This window comes from Manacus vitellinus, unplaced genomic scaffold (assembly GCF_001715985.3).
Source record: "Manacus vitellinus isolate BGI_N305 unplaced genomic scaffold, ASM171598v3 scaffold_30_pilon, whole genome shotgun sequence".
NCBI lineage: Eukaryota > Metazoa > Chordata > Aves > Passeriformes > Pipridae > Manacus > Manacus vitellinus.
Window position 1 is genome coordinate 7459151 of NW_021940291.1, and position 17405 is coordinate 7476555.

General features: G+C 37.3%; 1 protein-coding gene across 1 annotated transcript in view; it reads left to right on the forward strand.

Annotated features, from left to right (window-relative positions):
* USP47 (ubiquitin specific peptidase 47) overlaps positions 1-15863 on the forward strand; it is a 36216-nt gene extending 20353 nt beyond the window's left edge. The window contains exons 15-29 of the mRNA XM_029961036.1: positions 92-147; positions 678-790; positions 1667-1771; positions 2763-2970; positions 3397-3512; positions 4453-4572; positions 5793-6573; positions 8389-8564; positions 8746-8826; positions 9836-9951; positions 10678-10796; positions 12535-12665; positions 14067-14114; positions 14201-14331; positions 15293-15863. Of these exons, the coding sequence (XP_029816896.1) occupies positions 92-147; positions 678-790; positions 1667-1771; positions 2763-2970; positions 3397-3512; positions 4453-4572; positions 5793-6573; positions 8389-8564; positions 8746-8826; positions 9836-9951; positions 10678-10796; positions 12535-12665; positions 14067-14114; positions 14201-14331; positions 15293-15467 (2476 nt within the window). The 3' untranslated portion in view covers positions 15468-15863. The remainder of the gene's footprint in view (positions 1-91; positions 148-677; positions 791-1666; positions 1772-2762; positions 2971-3396; positions 3513-4452; positions 4573-5792; positions 6574-8388; positions 8565-8745; positions 8827-9835; positions 9952-10677; positions 10797-12534; positions 12666-14066; positions 14115-14200; positions 14332-15292) is intronic.
* Positions 15864-17405: the final 1542 nt, after the last annotated feature.

The window sequence follows — 17405 nt, forward strand, 5'->3', positions numbered from 1 at the left end:
TTCTTACTGGGGAAAAAAAAAAAAAGCAGCTTTTCAAGATCATATTTTCTTCTGTCTGATAAATCCATATATCTATTATTTTTTCCACCAGCTCCACAAATGCATACATGCTGATATATAGACTGAAGGATCCAACAAGAAATGCAAGTAAGTTAGACAACTGTATTGGCAAAAGTTGATTTTTTTAAAATTAAGTATTGCATGTTTTGATTTTTGTTCATCTTTATGAAACAATGTGATAAAGTACACTAATCTGCATTAAGTGTAACATTTATTTTATCATGATATTGATGATATCTTGAGACTTTTATTATCAATTAATTCACTTAATAGGGTAGAATTTACCTTTATTGTAAAAACAGGCTCAAGTGCAGTCATCAGTCTTAGTGTATTTCTTTACAACAGCAGAGCTTCCCATACTGATATTGGAATACTACACTTCTGCTATTAGCATTTTCTTGTGTTGCTCATGTATAATTAGGGGGAATAAAAGTCTGACTTCAGTTTAAATTATGAAAAAGATAACAGGATGTGGTATAGTGGGAAATCTGGGTGGAGAAGAGAGAAGGGAAAAAGACAAGAAAAATAACTATTAAATATACCTATAATGCCTAAGGTGTTGCTCACCATGAAAAAAATGTTGTTTTTTAAAACCATTGCTTTGTTTTTACTGTCAGAGTTCCTTGAGGCACATGAGTATCCAGAGCACATTAAACAACTGGTACAGAAAGAGAGAGAGTTGGAAGAGCAAGAAAAGAGGCAACGGGAAATCGAGCGCAACACTTGCAAGGTGAGCATTTCTGCTGAACTGAGTAACAATACACTGCTGGTAAGCAGTGTTTCTACAGAGAACAACTTTTTTATTGCAATACAAGGACTCTTTTATGATAAATGTGTGTGTAGGAGCAATTCTTTTAAATTGGAAACCTGTACACAGTGGAGGAATCTGCTGGAGGTATTCACCAGAGATTTTTGCTGAGTTCATGTCTTCCATGTGAATTCGAATTGGTGTTAAAACCAAAACAAAACTAAATCTGATATCTCTTGCTTTCAGCCTAATTAGTTCCAAAGAGTAAATAATGCTGCATGTTAGGTGTTTAGTGTTTTTAAATCTTTTCATATTGCAACCTCTTACTTTATGAAATGGTGTTTCCTCAACTGATTTTAAATAGTTATTTGGCAGAAAGAGCAGAATTTTTTCCAACTAGAGATTCAATAGTAACAGACAAAATAGAACCTCAGTGACCTTACAAGCATGGCAGTCAGCTGCTCTATCTATGAATCCAGTGATTGTTTTATGAAGAAGTTCTCTGGCATTGCAAAATGTGTCATTCTCTATGTGAAAAGGAATTTCACATTCGTTGTTCATATGTGCGTTTCCTTTTGGAGGATTTGCTCACTGCCTGTGGTTACAAGATGTTCTGGCTATAGATGTTGTACCCTAGCTTGCAAAAAGATTCAGATACACATAAATACCTTGTGTACCTTTTGACATTTTCTATCTTCAGTTGTGTAACCAGCTGAAAGGAAGCTGTCCTATAGCTGAAGTAGAGCTAAAGATATATTTTATGTTGGATTGTTTGAGTATGGGTTGTAAACTTAAATGTGCTCTAATATGAAAGGTATTTGCAAGTGCCTTCATTTTTCTTCCTTTTGTATTTCATAGATTAAATTGTTCTGCATGCATCCTACAAAACAAATAATGATGGAGAACAAATTGGAGGTTCATAAGGACAGGACACTGAAGGAAGCTGTGGAAATAGCTTACAAGGTATGCTATGCATAACAGGATAGTTCAGTTGTTAGATGTATTTTTCTGCTGTTGTGTATCCTAAGTTTTTAAATTTCTAATGCTATGAGAATATTTGGGAGGGCATGGCTATGGATGTTTTTTGTTGGGGGTTGGTTCTGGGGAAATTTTACATGTTGGGATTTTTTGGTTTTTTTTTTTGTTTTTAAAGGTGTTCTAGTCACCCATTATTGTACGAGTTTTCTGTCAGTAGCCATCAGATCATTTCTGATTAGAATGATAAAACCTACCTTTTTAAAAGGCAGTATGATTTTACATACCTTTACTTAAAAATCAGAGAGAGCTGCTGTTAGACTCACCATAGCCTCAGCAACTTAAAAGAATTATGAACACTTATTTGTATTGCAGTAAAATGTTATAGTAGATACATAATAAGAGAATTCTTTCAAGAGCCTTTCAGTGTAGCTAATACAATAATAGCAGTGAACATCAAGGCATCTGTTGATCTTTATCTTCCACAAACAGGTAGAAGATGAAGATTTCAGTTCTTGCTTACCTACTTGTGCATTTTGGTTCTTGCCATATGTCTTTGGCTGGGAGAGTACCAGCCAAGGCACTCACAGGCTTGGAATGTGTTAAGATCTCCTTGAGATGCAAGGAAGATAATCAGGGGATATGTCTTCTTCAGGCCTCTGTGAGGCCATTTGGTATAACTGATAGGCAATGTATCCCTCTGAAAATACTTCTGGGGTCTGTCTTCATGTGCTTGTATACGTACTTCCCAAAATTCCCTCGCTTCTGCATTTTGATGCAGGCTTCTCTTTTGATTTTGGAAACCTGCATATATTACATGTCTATGCATATAATATCTCTGATGTATGTGTATGTGTTTTCTAAATCCAAGTTAAAATTAGTGAATTCAAAGTGAGATATTTCTATTACAAGGTAAAAACTACATTTGCAAATAAACCATTATTAAATGCTTGGGGGTTTTTTTGTGTGCATGATTTAGCTGATGGATTTAGAAGAGGTTGTTCCTTTGGATTGCTGTCGTCTTGTCAAATACGACGAGTTCCACGACTACTTGGAACGGTCTTATGAAGGAGAAGAGGACACACCAATGGGTTTGTTGCTGGGAGGTGTCAAATCAACGTACATGTTTGACTTACTGCTGGAAACAAGAAGACCTGACCAAGTTTTCCAGTGCTATAAACCTGGTGGTAAGACATGTAATTATATATAGACAAGGATAGACTAAAATCATATGTTGCACAAACACAAAACTTGTAAAACATAGAGCTTCAATATGATGTACCAAAGAAGAAAAACTTGTTGTACCGCATTTTACAAAGTCAATATTTAGAACTACATGCTGTGCTGTGTTGCTGACTTGTTTCTAATTGTAGCAGATCTGAGGTTTACTAAAATTAGTCAAATTGGAACTTTTTTCTTTCTTGGCACTACATTTGGTTGGAAAATTTAATTCTGAAATCGAACTGCTTTTCAAGTTCTTACTGTTTTTATGTATTTAATGCAACCTCTTAACCAGCACATCAGACCAGCATTTTTGTGTTTTCTTTGCCTGTTGAATTTTCTCTCTATGTGTATATATGTGATTTATTTTTTTTTTTTCCTATTCCCTACAGAGGTCATGGTAAAGGTTCATGTGGTCGACCTAAAGACTGAATCTGTTGCTCCTTCAATAAGTGTACGAGCTTATTTGAATCAAACAGTTTCAGAATTTAAACAGCTCATTTCAAAGGTAATTTACAGTCGTTAAGGACTTTTATTTACAGGGTTTTCATTCATTTTGGCTGTGAAAATGTGTCATAATTTAAACATCTAAAATGAGAGCCTGCACCTTTTGCAGATCACGCTGAGTCGTGCAGTACTTGTTAGAGTTGATCTTGCCTATCTGCTCCTTCCTGCTAACAGCAGCAGTCTGCTTCTTCCTTCCATCCAGAGTTCTACCCCAGCTTCTGCATAAGCTTAGCCACTGTCTGACCATATCACTTATTAGCTTACTCAGTAATAACTTCTGTGGGAAAGCTGAAGAGTTGAGCTCATGTTCTTTTTGGTTAGTAACTTGAACCACCTCTCTGAGTGTCCAGTCAGTGACGGAACTAGTGAACTGTTACTGTATAACTGAACCAACATGTTATTTCCCCTCTTGTAATTGAAACTTAACATCCAAAGCTGTCCACATTCTCTGTACAAACTCTCTTTTTCGTCCCGACAGCTACTTGTTATTAAGATGCAAATTGATTTTTTTTTTACATGGTCTTAAACCATGGGATGTTACTGCTTCCATTGAATTGGAAGACACACTGTGCATGCTCAATTCTGTGTAAAATAGTTCAGTGGTTGGTGTAACTACATAATATTTGTTATAAAACATGATTCCAGCATTTTGAATTCAATCTAATTAAGAATTAAGTGAGCACTGTGCAAAACCTGATGCTTGAAAATCATTCTTTTATTTTCTGCTGGTTCATAGACTAAATTATAAGACCAATTTCTTATATTACTGGTCATTAACAATTTGCCAGTTCTCTGCAAAGAAAGCCAGGCCATTTCAGTCATCTGACCTTGTGGAAAAACTAACATTTGCTACCTATCAAATCTGTAAAAATGAAAGGCTTGTTTCAACATTTGAAGCTGTGTATAGTGCACGTTCCCTCACTGTCAGTGTCTTGTTTTAGGCTACGCACCTGCCCGCTGAAACAATGCGCGTCGTGTTGGAGCGGTGCTACAACGACCTGCGTCTCCTCAACGTTTCCAGCAAAACACTGAAAGCTGAAGGCTTTTTTAGGAGCAACAAGGTACATGCTCTGGTTTTTAAATTGTTTACTTTTCATGTCTTTGTAGACTTGGCTGTTGTGTTGTGAAAAGCGTGGTCAGTATAGAATTGATAATGGATAACCATCTGTGTACTGTGTGGGGTTTTATGTGCCCAGTACTGTGGTGCTGAGAAATACTTTAGGCTATGTATGAAATCAGGTGTACCTAAAAGAGTGGATTGAGAATCTGGTTGTTACTCAGTGGTTCAAATGATGGTGAGGTTAACAGCCTTATGATTAAGACTGTTAAAGGTCAGCCATTCTTAGGGAACAAAGACTTCTACATTGCTGTGAAACCTACCTGATTTGTCTAAACCTTCTGAAAACTGTACCTGCTCTCAGTATTAAACTTCCCAAAAAAACAAAAGTCAAAACTAAAAGCAAGTTTTTGGTGGGTCTTCATCTTAAGTTCAGTAGTTTTCACTATGCAGATTATCCCTAGATAGTTTGTTATTTTTTCAAAAAAGACTTCTAATGTTTCCAATAATAGTTGTACAATTCATTCAGAAAAGGATTTACTTAGTACTCAAATAACTTTAACATTTTAAGTTTGTACATTGTCTTTTTTACTGCAGTAGTTGTAACACATAGCACATTTTGCTCATCCTCTCTCTCTGAATTTTAAGCTCAATATCAAGTCTTCTGGATGAAGAAAGATTAGTGAAGGCTTTGGCTTATAGAGGAGCAAAACAATGGCATTGACTTGTTTAGTTACTTTGAGCCCATTCATGTTATTGCTACAACAGAGGCCTTTGACAAAGGGAAAAAAGGTGTTTGATTTGTACTATTGCTTACCCATGTACATGTTTAAAAATTTCTTATGATGTTCTACTAGAAAATGAAGACACTGTCTGCTGGAGTTGTGGGGTCATTGCTACCAGAACTAGTGCTACTGTACAGGCGAAGGGTGCACATGAGGTGATCTATGAGTATGCTTCTGAACATAAGCATTTACTGCAGCTGGTCAGTCTGGTTACAGCTCACTCCAGTCTTAATATGATTATGAAAATAAGGAAAAGTGAAACCATTATAATACAAACTCCTTAGTCTGTCTTTTTCTAAGCGTGTATTTTAACTCTGTTATAAAAGGTGATGTTTCTTGATGACATTATTTCCAATGTGTGCTCAATCCTGTCTGTTTGCTATTGTCTCTTTTATTTGAAATGACACTGTGTGATGAAACACTGTTATTTTATGTTCAGGTATTTGTTGAAAGCTCAGAGTCTTTAGATCGTCATGTGACATACACAGACTCTCATTTATGGAAGCTTTTGGATCGTCATGCAAACACAATCAGACTGTATGTTTCATTGCCAGAGCAAGCACCTGGATCTCAGTTTAGACGAGGGGTTTATCAGAAGTCTAGTGGAGGTGCAGGCAACTTGGATGAAGCCTGTGAAAGAGTTAAAGGACCTGTAGGTAATATGAAATCTGTAGAGGCGATTCTGGAAGAAAGCACCGAAAAACTTAAAAGCTTGTCCCTGCAACAGCAGCAGCAGGAGGGAGATAATGGAGACAGCAGCAAAAGCACAGAAGCCAGTGACTTTGAAAACATTGAATCACCTTTAAATGAAATAGATTCCTCAGCATCAGCAGAAAACAGAGAACTTGAAAACCAAATTCAGATTTCTGATCCGGAAAATCTCCAGTCAGAGGAACGGTCGGATTCAGATGTAAATAACGACAGGAGTACGAGTTCAGTGGACAGTGACATCCTGAGCTCCAGTCACAGCAGTGACACGTTATGCAATGTGGACAATGCCCCGCTTCCCTTGGCTAATGGACTTGATTCTCACAGTATCACGAGTAGTAGGCGATCAAAAGCAAACCAGGGGAAGAAGGAAACCTGGGACACTGCAGAGGAAGATTCTGGAACAGACAGTGAGTACGATGAAAGTGGCAAGAGCAGAGGAGAAGCACAGTATATGTACTTTAAGTCAGAACCCTACGCTGCAGAGGAAGGCTCGGGAGAAGGGCAAAAATGTAGGTATTCTTTTTTAAGTGCCTTAAAATAATCCAGTGTTTATTACTATTTAATTCATATGCTGTGTTAAGATAATGACAATATTGAAAAACTTGATTATAATGTCAAATTAAATCTAACAAAAGTGCAAAGATGGCATGTGGTGTCATGGTCAGCAAAAATCTAGCCTAATTTAGATCTTGTAATAAGTGATTACGTATTTGAACAGTGCCTTGCTTTTTTGTTTTTAAGAAAATGAACATTTATTTATATGTAATGGAAGTGTTCTCTGGAGAGGAAGCTGTGTTGTCTTCCAGTGAAAGAAACATTGTTTCACCCGCTGCTGCTGATTCACCTGTTTCAGAATGCACTTATTTACTGTGGTTAATAGAGCAATAATTCTGTTACCATTTAGACTGACAAACCTGAGAAGTCCTAGTCATTTGGCTGTAAAGAAAGTTCAAATATACTTGATATTGAAAATTTGAGTAGACCATTGCTTTTCACTGACTGAAGTACAGTAGGTACAATGATGTGTAAGGCTGACATGAAAGTGTCCAAACAAGTTCAATATAAGAGTGTAAGTAATATATAATTGTCATAAAAATAAATCATTTAAGCAATGCTTTGCACTTGCATATGTTTTATAACTAACAGAATAATAATTAAAGAACAGCAGAATGTAAGATAAATATTTTGGAAGGCAAAGGTTTTCATGTCAATCTAGAAATCCTGATGTAACAATAATAGAAGAAAGAGGAAAATCACTTCTGCTGATTTTGTTTTGGGAGTTTTTTTTTGGTAAACAAACATTAAATTTTATAAAACCATGGAGCAATTGATTTGCATCTACTAAAGTTTTTTTAAAAATTACTCCTTTAGCTTGGAGTGATCTTTGGGGCTAATTTTGAACTGCTTTAATTTTTCCCTGTTTTGTTTTGGTAGGACTAGTTGGATTCAGGAATTATTTGTTTGCAGTAATTTTGACATTTTCATTGTACACTGTAGAAATTATCCTGAGGGAAAAGCTTTTATGTATTTTTAATATAATAGCATGAACAGATTTATAATTCAAATAATTTATTTGTTATTTAAATATTCTGAATAGGAATTTCTTCTAGAAAGTCATGATATTATGTAATCCCTACACAGTTTATTGTGTAGTGCAAATTGCATGTGTCAAAACCACAATTTTCTAGAGATAAACTATTCACTTTACTTTCCAGAATTCCATATTACTACAGTGGCTTTTCCTTAATTACAAAATTATTCCCTGAAAAAGTCCCTTAATCTAGACTTGATCTTGCCTTGTGATATCCTGTGGCCTTCCAGAACACAGAATTTACGTAACTTTTTAATCCTGAAAACCAGGATGGAAAAAAAAAAAAGGAGTTGAGTGGCATGTGCCTGGCCAGCCCCAACACCAAAGCACTGCTGTCTCTCCCTTGAGGCAGGGGAGAGCTGTAGGAAGATTATCTGCAATCACTCCATCATACTCTCTTTAGTTTTTGTCTTACTGGATGGAGAAGGTACTACTTTGCTCCACTCATTGCAAACCAGGGCAGCTGGGAACTGCTGTGTCTTCCAGGAATATCTGCCCATAAACACTTAATATGTAATATGCAAATATTACTTAATATTAATATGCAGAGCTTTTAAAGGTTACAGTAACACCATCAAATAAAATGTATGGTGGCCATTAACTGTAATTCAGACTTTTCAGTACTGTTTTGCTGCAAGTGATAACTGCAACTATATGAAAATCATATGAGTTCTTTTTTTCTTTTTTTGGTAGCAGGGTTTTTTATGCCATTTTTATCTTTATTTTTGTTTAGGGCTGATGGTGCATGTTGATAAAAGAATTACGCTGTCTGCCTTCAAGCAACATTTGGAGCCTTTTGTTGGAGTTCCATCTTCTCACTTCAAAGTCTTTAGAGTCTATGCCAGCAATCAAGAGTTTGAGAGTGTTCGGCTGAATGAGACACTTTCATCATTTTCTGATGACAATAAGGTTATTCAGAAGTTATTTTGAATCATTAAAAATATATTGGTACACTATAAATAAACTTAACATAATTTACAACTTTTTTGAATTTGCCAGGTGAAATAATTACTTTGGTCTTGGTAGTGTGTTACAAAATACAGTTCTGATTTTGATGCCAGTTCTAAGAGGTACTCCTTTTGCCTTCTAGATAACTATTAGACTTGGAAGAGCCCTTAAGAAAGGTGAATACAGAGTCAAAGTCTATCAACTCTTGGTAAACGAGCCTGAGGTAAGGTATTGAATATTTCAAGATTGATTCAGGAAAATATTATTATGTGCTTTGGCCGAGGTTTTCCTGTGAAATCTTGGGAAAAAATGGAAGTCCTTCTTTTCTTTGCAAGTTTTCCTGGATTTAAAAAGGGAGTTTGAGGTTATTTCTCTTTATGCTGTTCCAAGTAAACAATTGGAATGTGATCTGCTGTATCTCTCAAGTGTCTTTCTTTCTACAGTGTAAATGCAGGACAAATGAATTGTTTCTTTGTTTCCCTTAAATGCATGACAGTCACGTAGCATTCTTTCCAAAGAAGAAACAACTCATGGTTGTGGTTTTCAGTAATGTTGAACTGATCTAATTTGTCTCATTCATGTGCTTGTCAGAATGGTCAGCTGGGTAGTAGTCCTCTCTGTGTAAGACAAGCCTGAAACAAAAATGACTCTCTTGCAATAATGCAGCTCACGAGCTTGGGACATCTTTTGGGACATGAAAAGTATAGAATTGATGTCACTATATAGGTTGCAGTCTTTAAAAGTTGACTTTGCACTTTAATTTCATTTTTGGGACAAAACTGCAGAATACATGTTAATATTGGATAAGAGAATAAGCTGAAATGCTAAAGCAGGGAATAAGATAAATTTAAAAGTAACTTCCACAGAGTCATAAAGTTCTGGTCTGTCTGATCAATGAAAGCCAAGAAAGCAGCATTTTTATTATCATGTGGCTTATTTAATTTGAACACTCCTCTCCAATTGTTTGGAATGTGAATGTAATGGTAGCAATTGGCAGTGCAGCACAAGGCAGTGTTTCTGCAGGGGCATTCAGGGTGTCTGAATGGCCTGCCAAAGGGTTGCTGCTGCACAAAGTAGTTATGCCTCATTTTAATTAATTTATTGCTTACCTTGGTTGTGAGAAGCTTTCTACATTTTGCCAGGTGGACGGGACTGGTCACAGAGCACAAACAGAGGCAAATCACATTTTTGTGTTCAAAGAATATTTAATCTCTTTCTGTTTATGTTCACAGCCATGCAAGTTTCTTCTAGATGCAGTTTTTGCTAAAGGAATGACTGTCCGACAGTCCAAAGAGGAGCTGCTTCCTCAGCTTCGAGAACAGTGTGGCCTAGACTTGACAATTGACAGGTAAAGAGACTGCAATCCATTGAAGTTACCTGATTGAATACTACTTTAAAGTGTGTTTTGATTTTTTTTCCTTTTGTGGACAAAGGAAGTATTGAAAGAAGCGAAAATAAGTTACTGTGATCTTTGAATCAGCCTGTGAATACAAACAGTAATTCAGCAATTCTTGACTTTCATCTCATGCAGAACGAATTCTATAGGGAGTAACATTTACATAGAATTAATTGCCTGTGTGCAACATGTCTGTAATTTTAGATCTGATAAGTTGTATTCTCTCAGAAGGATGATTTCCTTCAGGAAGGAGAACATTAAGTCAATTCATAAAAAAGCCACGTGCTCTCTAGATGCAGCTTAGATCACTGCAGCAAAGTGCTCGTGCAACATCACAGTGTGTGTGTACAGCACTGATCTGTCTTACCTTTACCATAATAGGGTAATCCCTAATTAGGAAACTCTTCCTTTAAATCCCTACACATTTCTTCCACTGAACAGGCAGAACACGGGCTTGTCTTCCTTGTATTTATGAATGATTCAGCCCTAAGCCAGTAGTGATACCCTGCTGTCAGGACTATTTCAGAATGTGAAATCTTTTCTGATAAACCTAACCAAACCTCGCATTAATGAGCTGTGTTCTAGTTGTGTCAGAAAATACTCAGTTTTGATCTCTGGTGGTGCTGAGTGTTTATGAGCAGTTAGAAACTCAGTGTTTTCTTTGTGGTGTATTTATAGGTTTCGCCTACGAAAGAAAACCTGGAAGAATCCGGGCACTGTGTTTCTGGATTATCATGTCTATGAAGAAGATATCAATATTTCAAGCAATTGGGAGGTCTTCTTAGAAATACTTGATGGTAATGATATAGTGTCAAGAGAAAGTAAAAGAGATTTTTTTCTTTATAGGACATTGGAAACTATACTTTCCCTTTTCTTCCTTTTTTAAAGACTATTGCTGACATTTTAATGGAATTTTGTTAGAAAAAAATGGATGCAAAAAGAATTAAGAATAATAAAGCCTCTGTGAAGCTGGGGGTGATTGTGCAAGTGCAGGTTTCCTGTGGCTGTGTGTGCTAAAGGTCTAATAGCAGTACTTTGGCAGCTGTGTTCAGTTCTGGTATTTTTAATTTTTAACAGAATTGTGCCAATACATGCCAAATAAACATGGGAGATTCAGGAGACCTGTAGATTTCTATGGACATATGTATCAGCTCACACTGCAATTAAAACTTTAGTTTTAAATATTTTTTGGTTAGATTTAGCTAGTTGCTGTACTGTTTCTGTACTGAGTAGGTCTTGGAGATAGAACTACTGTGGCCTCCTTAGTTCATAGACGTGCCAAATTATAGATTACAGGGCTTCCAGTGTTCTGTAATAGTTTGTAGAATTCTAGCTCTGCCCAAAAGGTGCTACTTTAATCCAGTTGTAGAAGATGCAGCTTGATCCTGCTATAATCTGTGGAAATGAAATTGTATGTACCCACTGCTACCCCAGAGCAGCAGGTACTTTGTTCTAACAAAGAAGAGTGTCAAGGCAACTGCTATAAGTCTGGGTTTGCATCATCATTGCTTTCATCTTTGCTGTCAGTATTTAGCTGAAGAGCTTAGGCAGGTAACTGTAAATTATTCTAAATTGCATTTATTTAAGTTTCTTAGCATAATAGGTTCACATCACACTGTTGCAGACATACTTAAATCAGTTCTTTCTCTGACTGAAGAAAATTTGTGTAATTGCTTCAGACTTGAAATAAATGCCAAGAAGCACTAGGTGACTGTATCTTCACTTCAGACAATGGGTTAGTGTTGAAAGGTGGCACAAATGTAGTCACAGGCAAGGCTGCAGAAAGTATTTAGGGAAAAGCTTACAGAGCGGTGGTAGTTGTATGCAAAACAAGCATGTAAGGGTAGACAAATGTTTAAGCCACAAGTTCTGCATGCTAAGTTATAAAACTATAGGCTAATTGAAAATATGAATAAAATCAGCCCTTGGATATCACTTCTGCTTATCTAATTAGAGTAATACTGTTTATACTACATCAGCCAGCGAGAGCTCTGGTACCTGAAAGTGGTATGGAAAGGCTGGAGGCAGCACATACTGAAACTCTGGAAGGTGGTGGGTGTAACACAGGTTTTAATAACAAGTGTGGAGTTGGTATGGGAAATTTGGAAGTCAGACAGGGAAAGCTTATTTTGGTAAAGGAAGTGAAGCACATGAGTAAATAGCAGATTGCTGAGGAAGGCCTCATGCAAATGTCAGACCTGGAGATCCGCCTCTGGTTAGGTGGATGGATATTGTATGGATAGCCAGGCTGGCTGTGATGGAAAACTGTGCCCTAAAGAAGAGCAAATAGCATGGCTTCTAGGAGATTCTGCCTATGAAAAATTCTCTGAAAGGAAGCTGACAACAGAAAAGTTCAACTAAATTCTAGTTCCTTCCCACTCCCCTTTTTTTCAAGTGAGCCACTTGCAGCACACTTACTGTGTTGCTTAGTTTGTATGTATATCTGTAGGGCAGACTTTCATATTAGTGTTTAATATAATTTAAAAGAGGATATTTTGTGATGTTAATACAATAAATTTCCTTTTTCTTTGCTAGGAGTAGAAAAGATGAAATCCATGTCACAACTTGCTGTTCTGTCGAGACGATGGAGGCCATCAGAGATGAAACTCGATTCTTTCCAGGAAGTAGTACTAGAAAGCAGCAGTGTTGAAGAATTAAAAGAGAAGGTAAAATGTGTAACATGATGCAAGTTTCTTGTGGTGACCAAGAGCCTTATTGATGTCCTCTATGGGGAAGCACAAATATGTTATAGCTACAAAAATCTTGTTGCATGGTGATTAATTTTTTTCCTGGGGAATCAGTAATCTATCCCAACCTATTACCAAAACCACTTGAATTATCAGCTTTACTTCTTAATTTCACATAATGGTCTGTTGTGAAAGTATTCAGGTGAATGTACACCAAAAGAAGTCACATTTTGAAGTTTAAGCACTGTAATATTACCTGTGTCCCTTATCCTTGAAAAACACATGTGAAAGAAAAGCTAAGCTATTGTCACTGTGTTTTTTCAAGCTCATTTCTTTGTTCCAAAATACCAAGCCTTTCAGCCTCTTCATATATGAATTTGAGAGCTGTTGCTTGGGGATGGTGTTACCAGTATCAAGTAGACTAAACTGTGTTTTGGTTGGAAAGAAATATGGCTGTGGTGTGGTTTGGTTTTACTTGAGGCTGGAACCCTCTAACAGGTAAGCAGACCTGTGCCATCCTAGCAGAAGTCTAGAGTAGGGGTGTCTCATATTGAGACTGTTTAGTCAATCCAGTAAATCAGAGTTCCACTCCTGGTGAAATGTTTATGTGTGGCAATACCCAGATGTTAGAAGGCCACCTTGGATGTTGAGGGCAGCAGAAATGCTGGTATCAGTGGACACTGAGCATTGATAAGTTAGAAGAGGTTAGTGTGTGTACTCAGATTAAGCTATGGACAGGTTTCTTGTATTCTTTAGGTAGAAATGAAGATATGACTGCAGGTTCTTGCATGCAGCCTTCAAGACTTCCTTCTCACTTGTATCTGGAGAAAGAGTTGGTTGTGCTTGTTTTCTTAGGAATTGATGTGCAGGGAGCAATTTTAACAGCATTTGCTCCAAGAGGCCTTGATCGTTTTACTGCCGCCGATAGTAAGAGAAATTTGCACCTGAGACATGTGCAGGGCTAATACATTTGAGTTTGTCTGGCTTTTGTCAGCAGTTTTTATTTATGCTAGTTTCCTACTGAAGGCTGGCTGATGAACCTGAGGGTTTAACATGAGGCAGTTGGTCTCTTTTTATCTTGGAATGTGGATGTTATTAATTAATTGGTTTTATGAACTTTTTTGTCTCCTCTTCAGTATTAAGAGAAGTGTGATGAAATACTATCACAGCAAGCATCACTTGTGACAAACACTGGTAACTTGAAAAATGTTAAAAATGTGTACTCTGTCACTGTGATTTTGTACTGATGCTTTGGATCATTGGAGGACTTTCAGATACTTTAATCGACTTCTAGATTTGGCAGATTTTTGACTTTCTGTAGACAGTGTGTCATGTTGTTTTGGAATTGTATTAAACCCACCATTTTTCTTCACTTTACAGCTGAGTGAAATAAGTGGAATACCCTTAGAAAACATAGAATTTGCAAAGGTAAGCAAGATTGTGTGTATTTTTACTTTCTAATGGCACAGACGTGATTGTTTTATTGTATTCACTGAGTAATTGTTTTTTCTCAGGGTAGAGGAACCTTTCCATGTGACATTTCCATACTAGAGATTCACCAAGACTTGGACTGGAATCCTAAAGTATCTACATTGAATGTCTGGCCTCTGTACATTTGTGATGATGGTGCAGTAATATTTTATAGGTATGCATTTCATTACATTATAATAAACCATGCAAAAAAAGCTGTGTAAGATCTGAGGGATGATGTAATTGACAGGAACATAAAATACTCTTCTGTCACCATACAGAAAAGAGAGTTTAAAACAGTCAGCTGAAATATTTGTGCTCCTCAGCTTCCTAAAAACCTATTAATTAAGTTTAAGAAAACAAGCACTGCACCCTTTTACTCAATCCTCCTTCCCAAACCACTGAAAATATTTTGCTGAATGCAAAACTAGTTGCTATGCTTGTATGTGTGTGGATTTAATATCTTAATGTATCCCTTGTGGAGTTTGTGAATTCTTGCTGTATGTTTTGGACAGCAAGGATTTTATTTTATTTTCTGAGTTTATTCCTTTGAGAAATTAATATGGTTTATTTGGAAAAAAGGCCATTAGGATAAAAATTTTATTAAACTGAAAAACGTTGATCAGCTGGTGGCAGTAGCCCAGAGGCAGGATTTGAGGACTGAGAGCTTGAATATTGTCATTCTTCTAAACTTGGTAGGTGGGGCAACCTCATTGCTTCTGTGGTATTTTTCATAATTGCATGTGAGTTGGGGGGGAAACAGCTGGTTGATAACGTGCTGGTCTGGATGAAAATTGTTTGGGAGAACATCTGATAGCTTCTCTTAGGGGCTGGCTGACACACTGCTTCCAGCTGTTGGCACTGAGAGCAAATACAGAGCAGAGCCCTAGCTGTCTATAAAGAACAGGAGTTAGGGAAATGGAGGAGTATAGGCTTGTTTCTTCCCCTGGGTGAATGTGTCTGCTGGAAAAGCAGGTTTAGACAGATTGTTCGTTTCTGCAGAGGAGGGAAACAATCCCTAAGAACTGTTGTGCTTAGTTGTGGTTTTAATAAGTTACTCCAAGTGGAAAAAAAAAAGGCAGAAATCTAATTACAGTTACTGTATTGATCTGAGTTTTAACATGTTTACATTTTAGGGATAAAACTGAAGAATTAATGGAATTAACAGATGAGCAAAGAAATGAACTGATGAAAAAAGAAAGCAGCAGACTCCAGAAAACTGGACACCGGGTAACCTACTCTCCCCGTAAAGAAAAAGCACTAAAAATTTATCTGGATGGAGCACCAAATAAAGATTTGACTCAAGACTGACACTTGCTATAGCATTTTCCCTGGGGAATTTTTTTTGTTTCCAATAAAAAGGTTCACTACTACTGTGTAGTGCCATTACGGCAGGACATTCATTAGGTGTAAAGCGCTGACACCAGCACCGGGCGGGCGGTGACCCGCCGGCAGCGCAGGGCCCCGCCGGGTCACTGCTTGACTTGGAATCATGTTGTGCACTATAGTCAAATGTACTGTAAAGCTAAAAGGGATGTGCAAATAAAAGATTAGAACTAAAAAAAAAAAAAATAAAAAAAAAGTGGGCGGGGAGGGAATCGAGTGGAAATTTTTTGAGGACAGTGTGCACATAGTAGCTAGTGAAACTAGCCTCAAACAGGATACTCATAGCTTAATAATAAAAGCTGTGCAAAGGCCATGAAAGAATCCTTTTCTCTGTTTGTTTCACTGATACACGCATTACCTCATCAGAGAGTCGGAAGTAAACGTGAACACATTGGTTCTAGAAGAGCGGCAGAAAAGGGCCGGAGGTGGAAGTGCTGCAAGTGCGAGGTTTTATACTCTTCTTCCATAAAACAGGCGGTCTGAGAGGTGTCTGCAGAAAGCTGCCAGCAGGCGCTGTTTGTTTGCAGAAGTGCTGTTGTAAGGTAAACTGGGGGTTTTTAATAGGTTACAGAAGCCGATGAGCAGCTCTAGTGTATTGCGTTCGATGTGTAAATAAAATTTGCCCTATCCATTCACCAGAACTGCAGTTCAGCTATTTACCATGCTATTTCTTTTCACATATCAACATTCATTGTGTACATTTGGAAGTATAGTTGCCTATTTAAATTTGTATTCATTTTATGTTTGATGATGCTGGGTACTTTAGGGTTGTACTTCCCCTTGTTAATTAAGGTTTTGTTTTGTTCCGCTACTTTTTGTACATTTTGTTTTTAAGACTATGACAAGTTTGCATCTTCTCCACCTGCTGAAAGTCAGTTTATTATTCCCAGAGTTGATTCCATAGCTATATGTAGTCAAATATTGGGGCAACCTCTAACACCTCAACGTACAAACTTAGTAGTTCAGGCTGTGGTGCAGAGACTGATGCAGTCAACATGATTTCATTGCAAAGCCTAGGAACAGCAGTTTTTTGCTTTGGTCCATAAAGATCAATAGAGAACAATTCTCCATAGTTTTTGGGAAAAACCACCTAATTTATAACAATCAAAAGATTTTGGTAAACTTTTTCATGCCAGATGCTGTTTACAACAATGAACATGCCAATAAAACATTTGTTCATTCTGTTGTGTTATTTTAATCATTAAATGCTGTGTTTTTTATCTAAAAAAATATGGAATTATTTCATGGAAATACAGACTTTCCCAAGGCAGTGCTGGAATTGTAAGGCTGTGTGTTTGTGTGTATGTGCACACCCCCCATGTACAGAGTGTTACAGGAAGTGGTTTATAGCTTATCTGCTTCTCTTGTTTAAGTTCCCACCCATTTTTTCTCCCACTGTGAGTTTCCTTTTCCAGAACTGAATTTCTCACCAGTGAAACTTCCAAGTTCCAGATATGGTTGACAGCTAATTTCTGCTCCAGAGGGGAAAGGCAATGTTCAACAACTGAACCTTCAAGTCTTCCTTGCATGCTGGCCCACAGCAACCTAAAAATCCTGAGGAATCTGGCAGCATGAGAACCAGGCACTGCACAGATGAACTCCCTCGTTCTTCCTCTTCGTTTGTCCTGTGCTGCCCCTTGCCCGACGTAAGTGAGGTGGAAGAGGGGGCAAAGGGAGCAGAGAGGGTGTACCATCCTCTAGGCAGGGTATGTCATTAAAGTGCCCTTTACCATTTATATAGACTGCTGAAGGAACCTTGGAGCTTTTGAAGAGAGGAAAAAAATTACCTATCAAATGGATCATGGATTTTCCTCAAAGACATTTGGAGAGGCAAAAACCTAGAGATGAGATCTGAGGATTGCA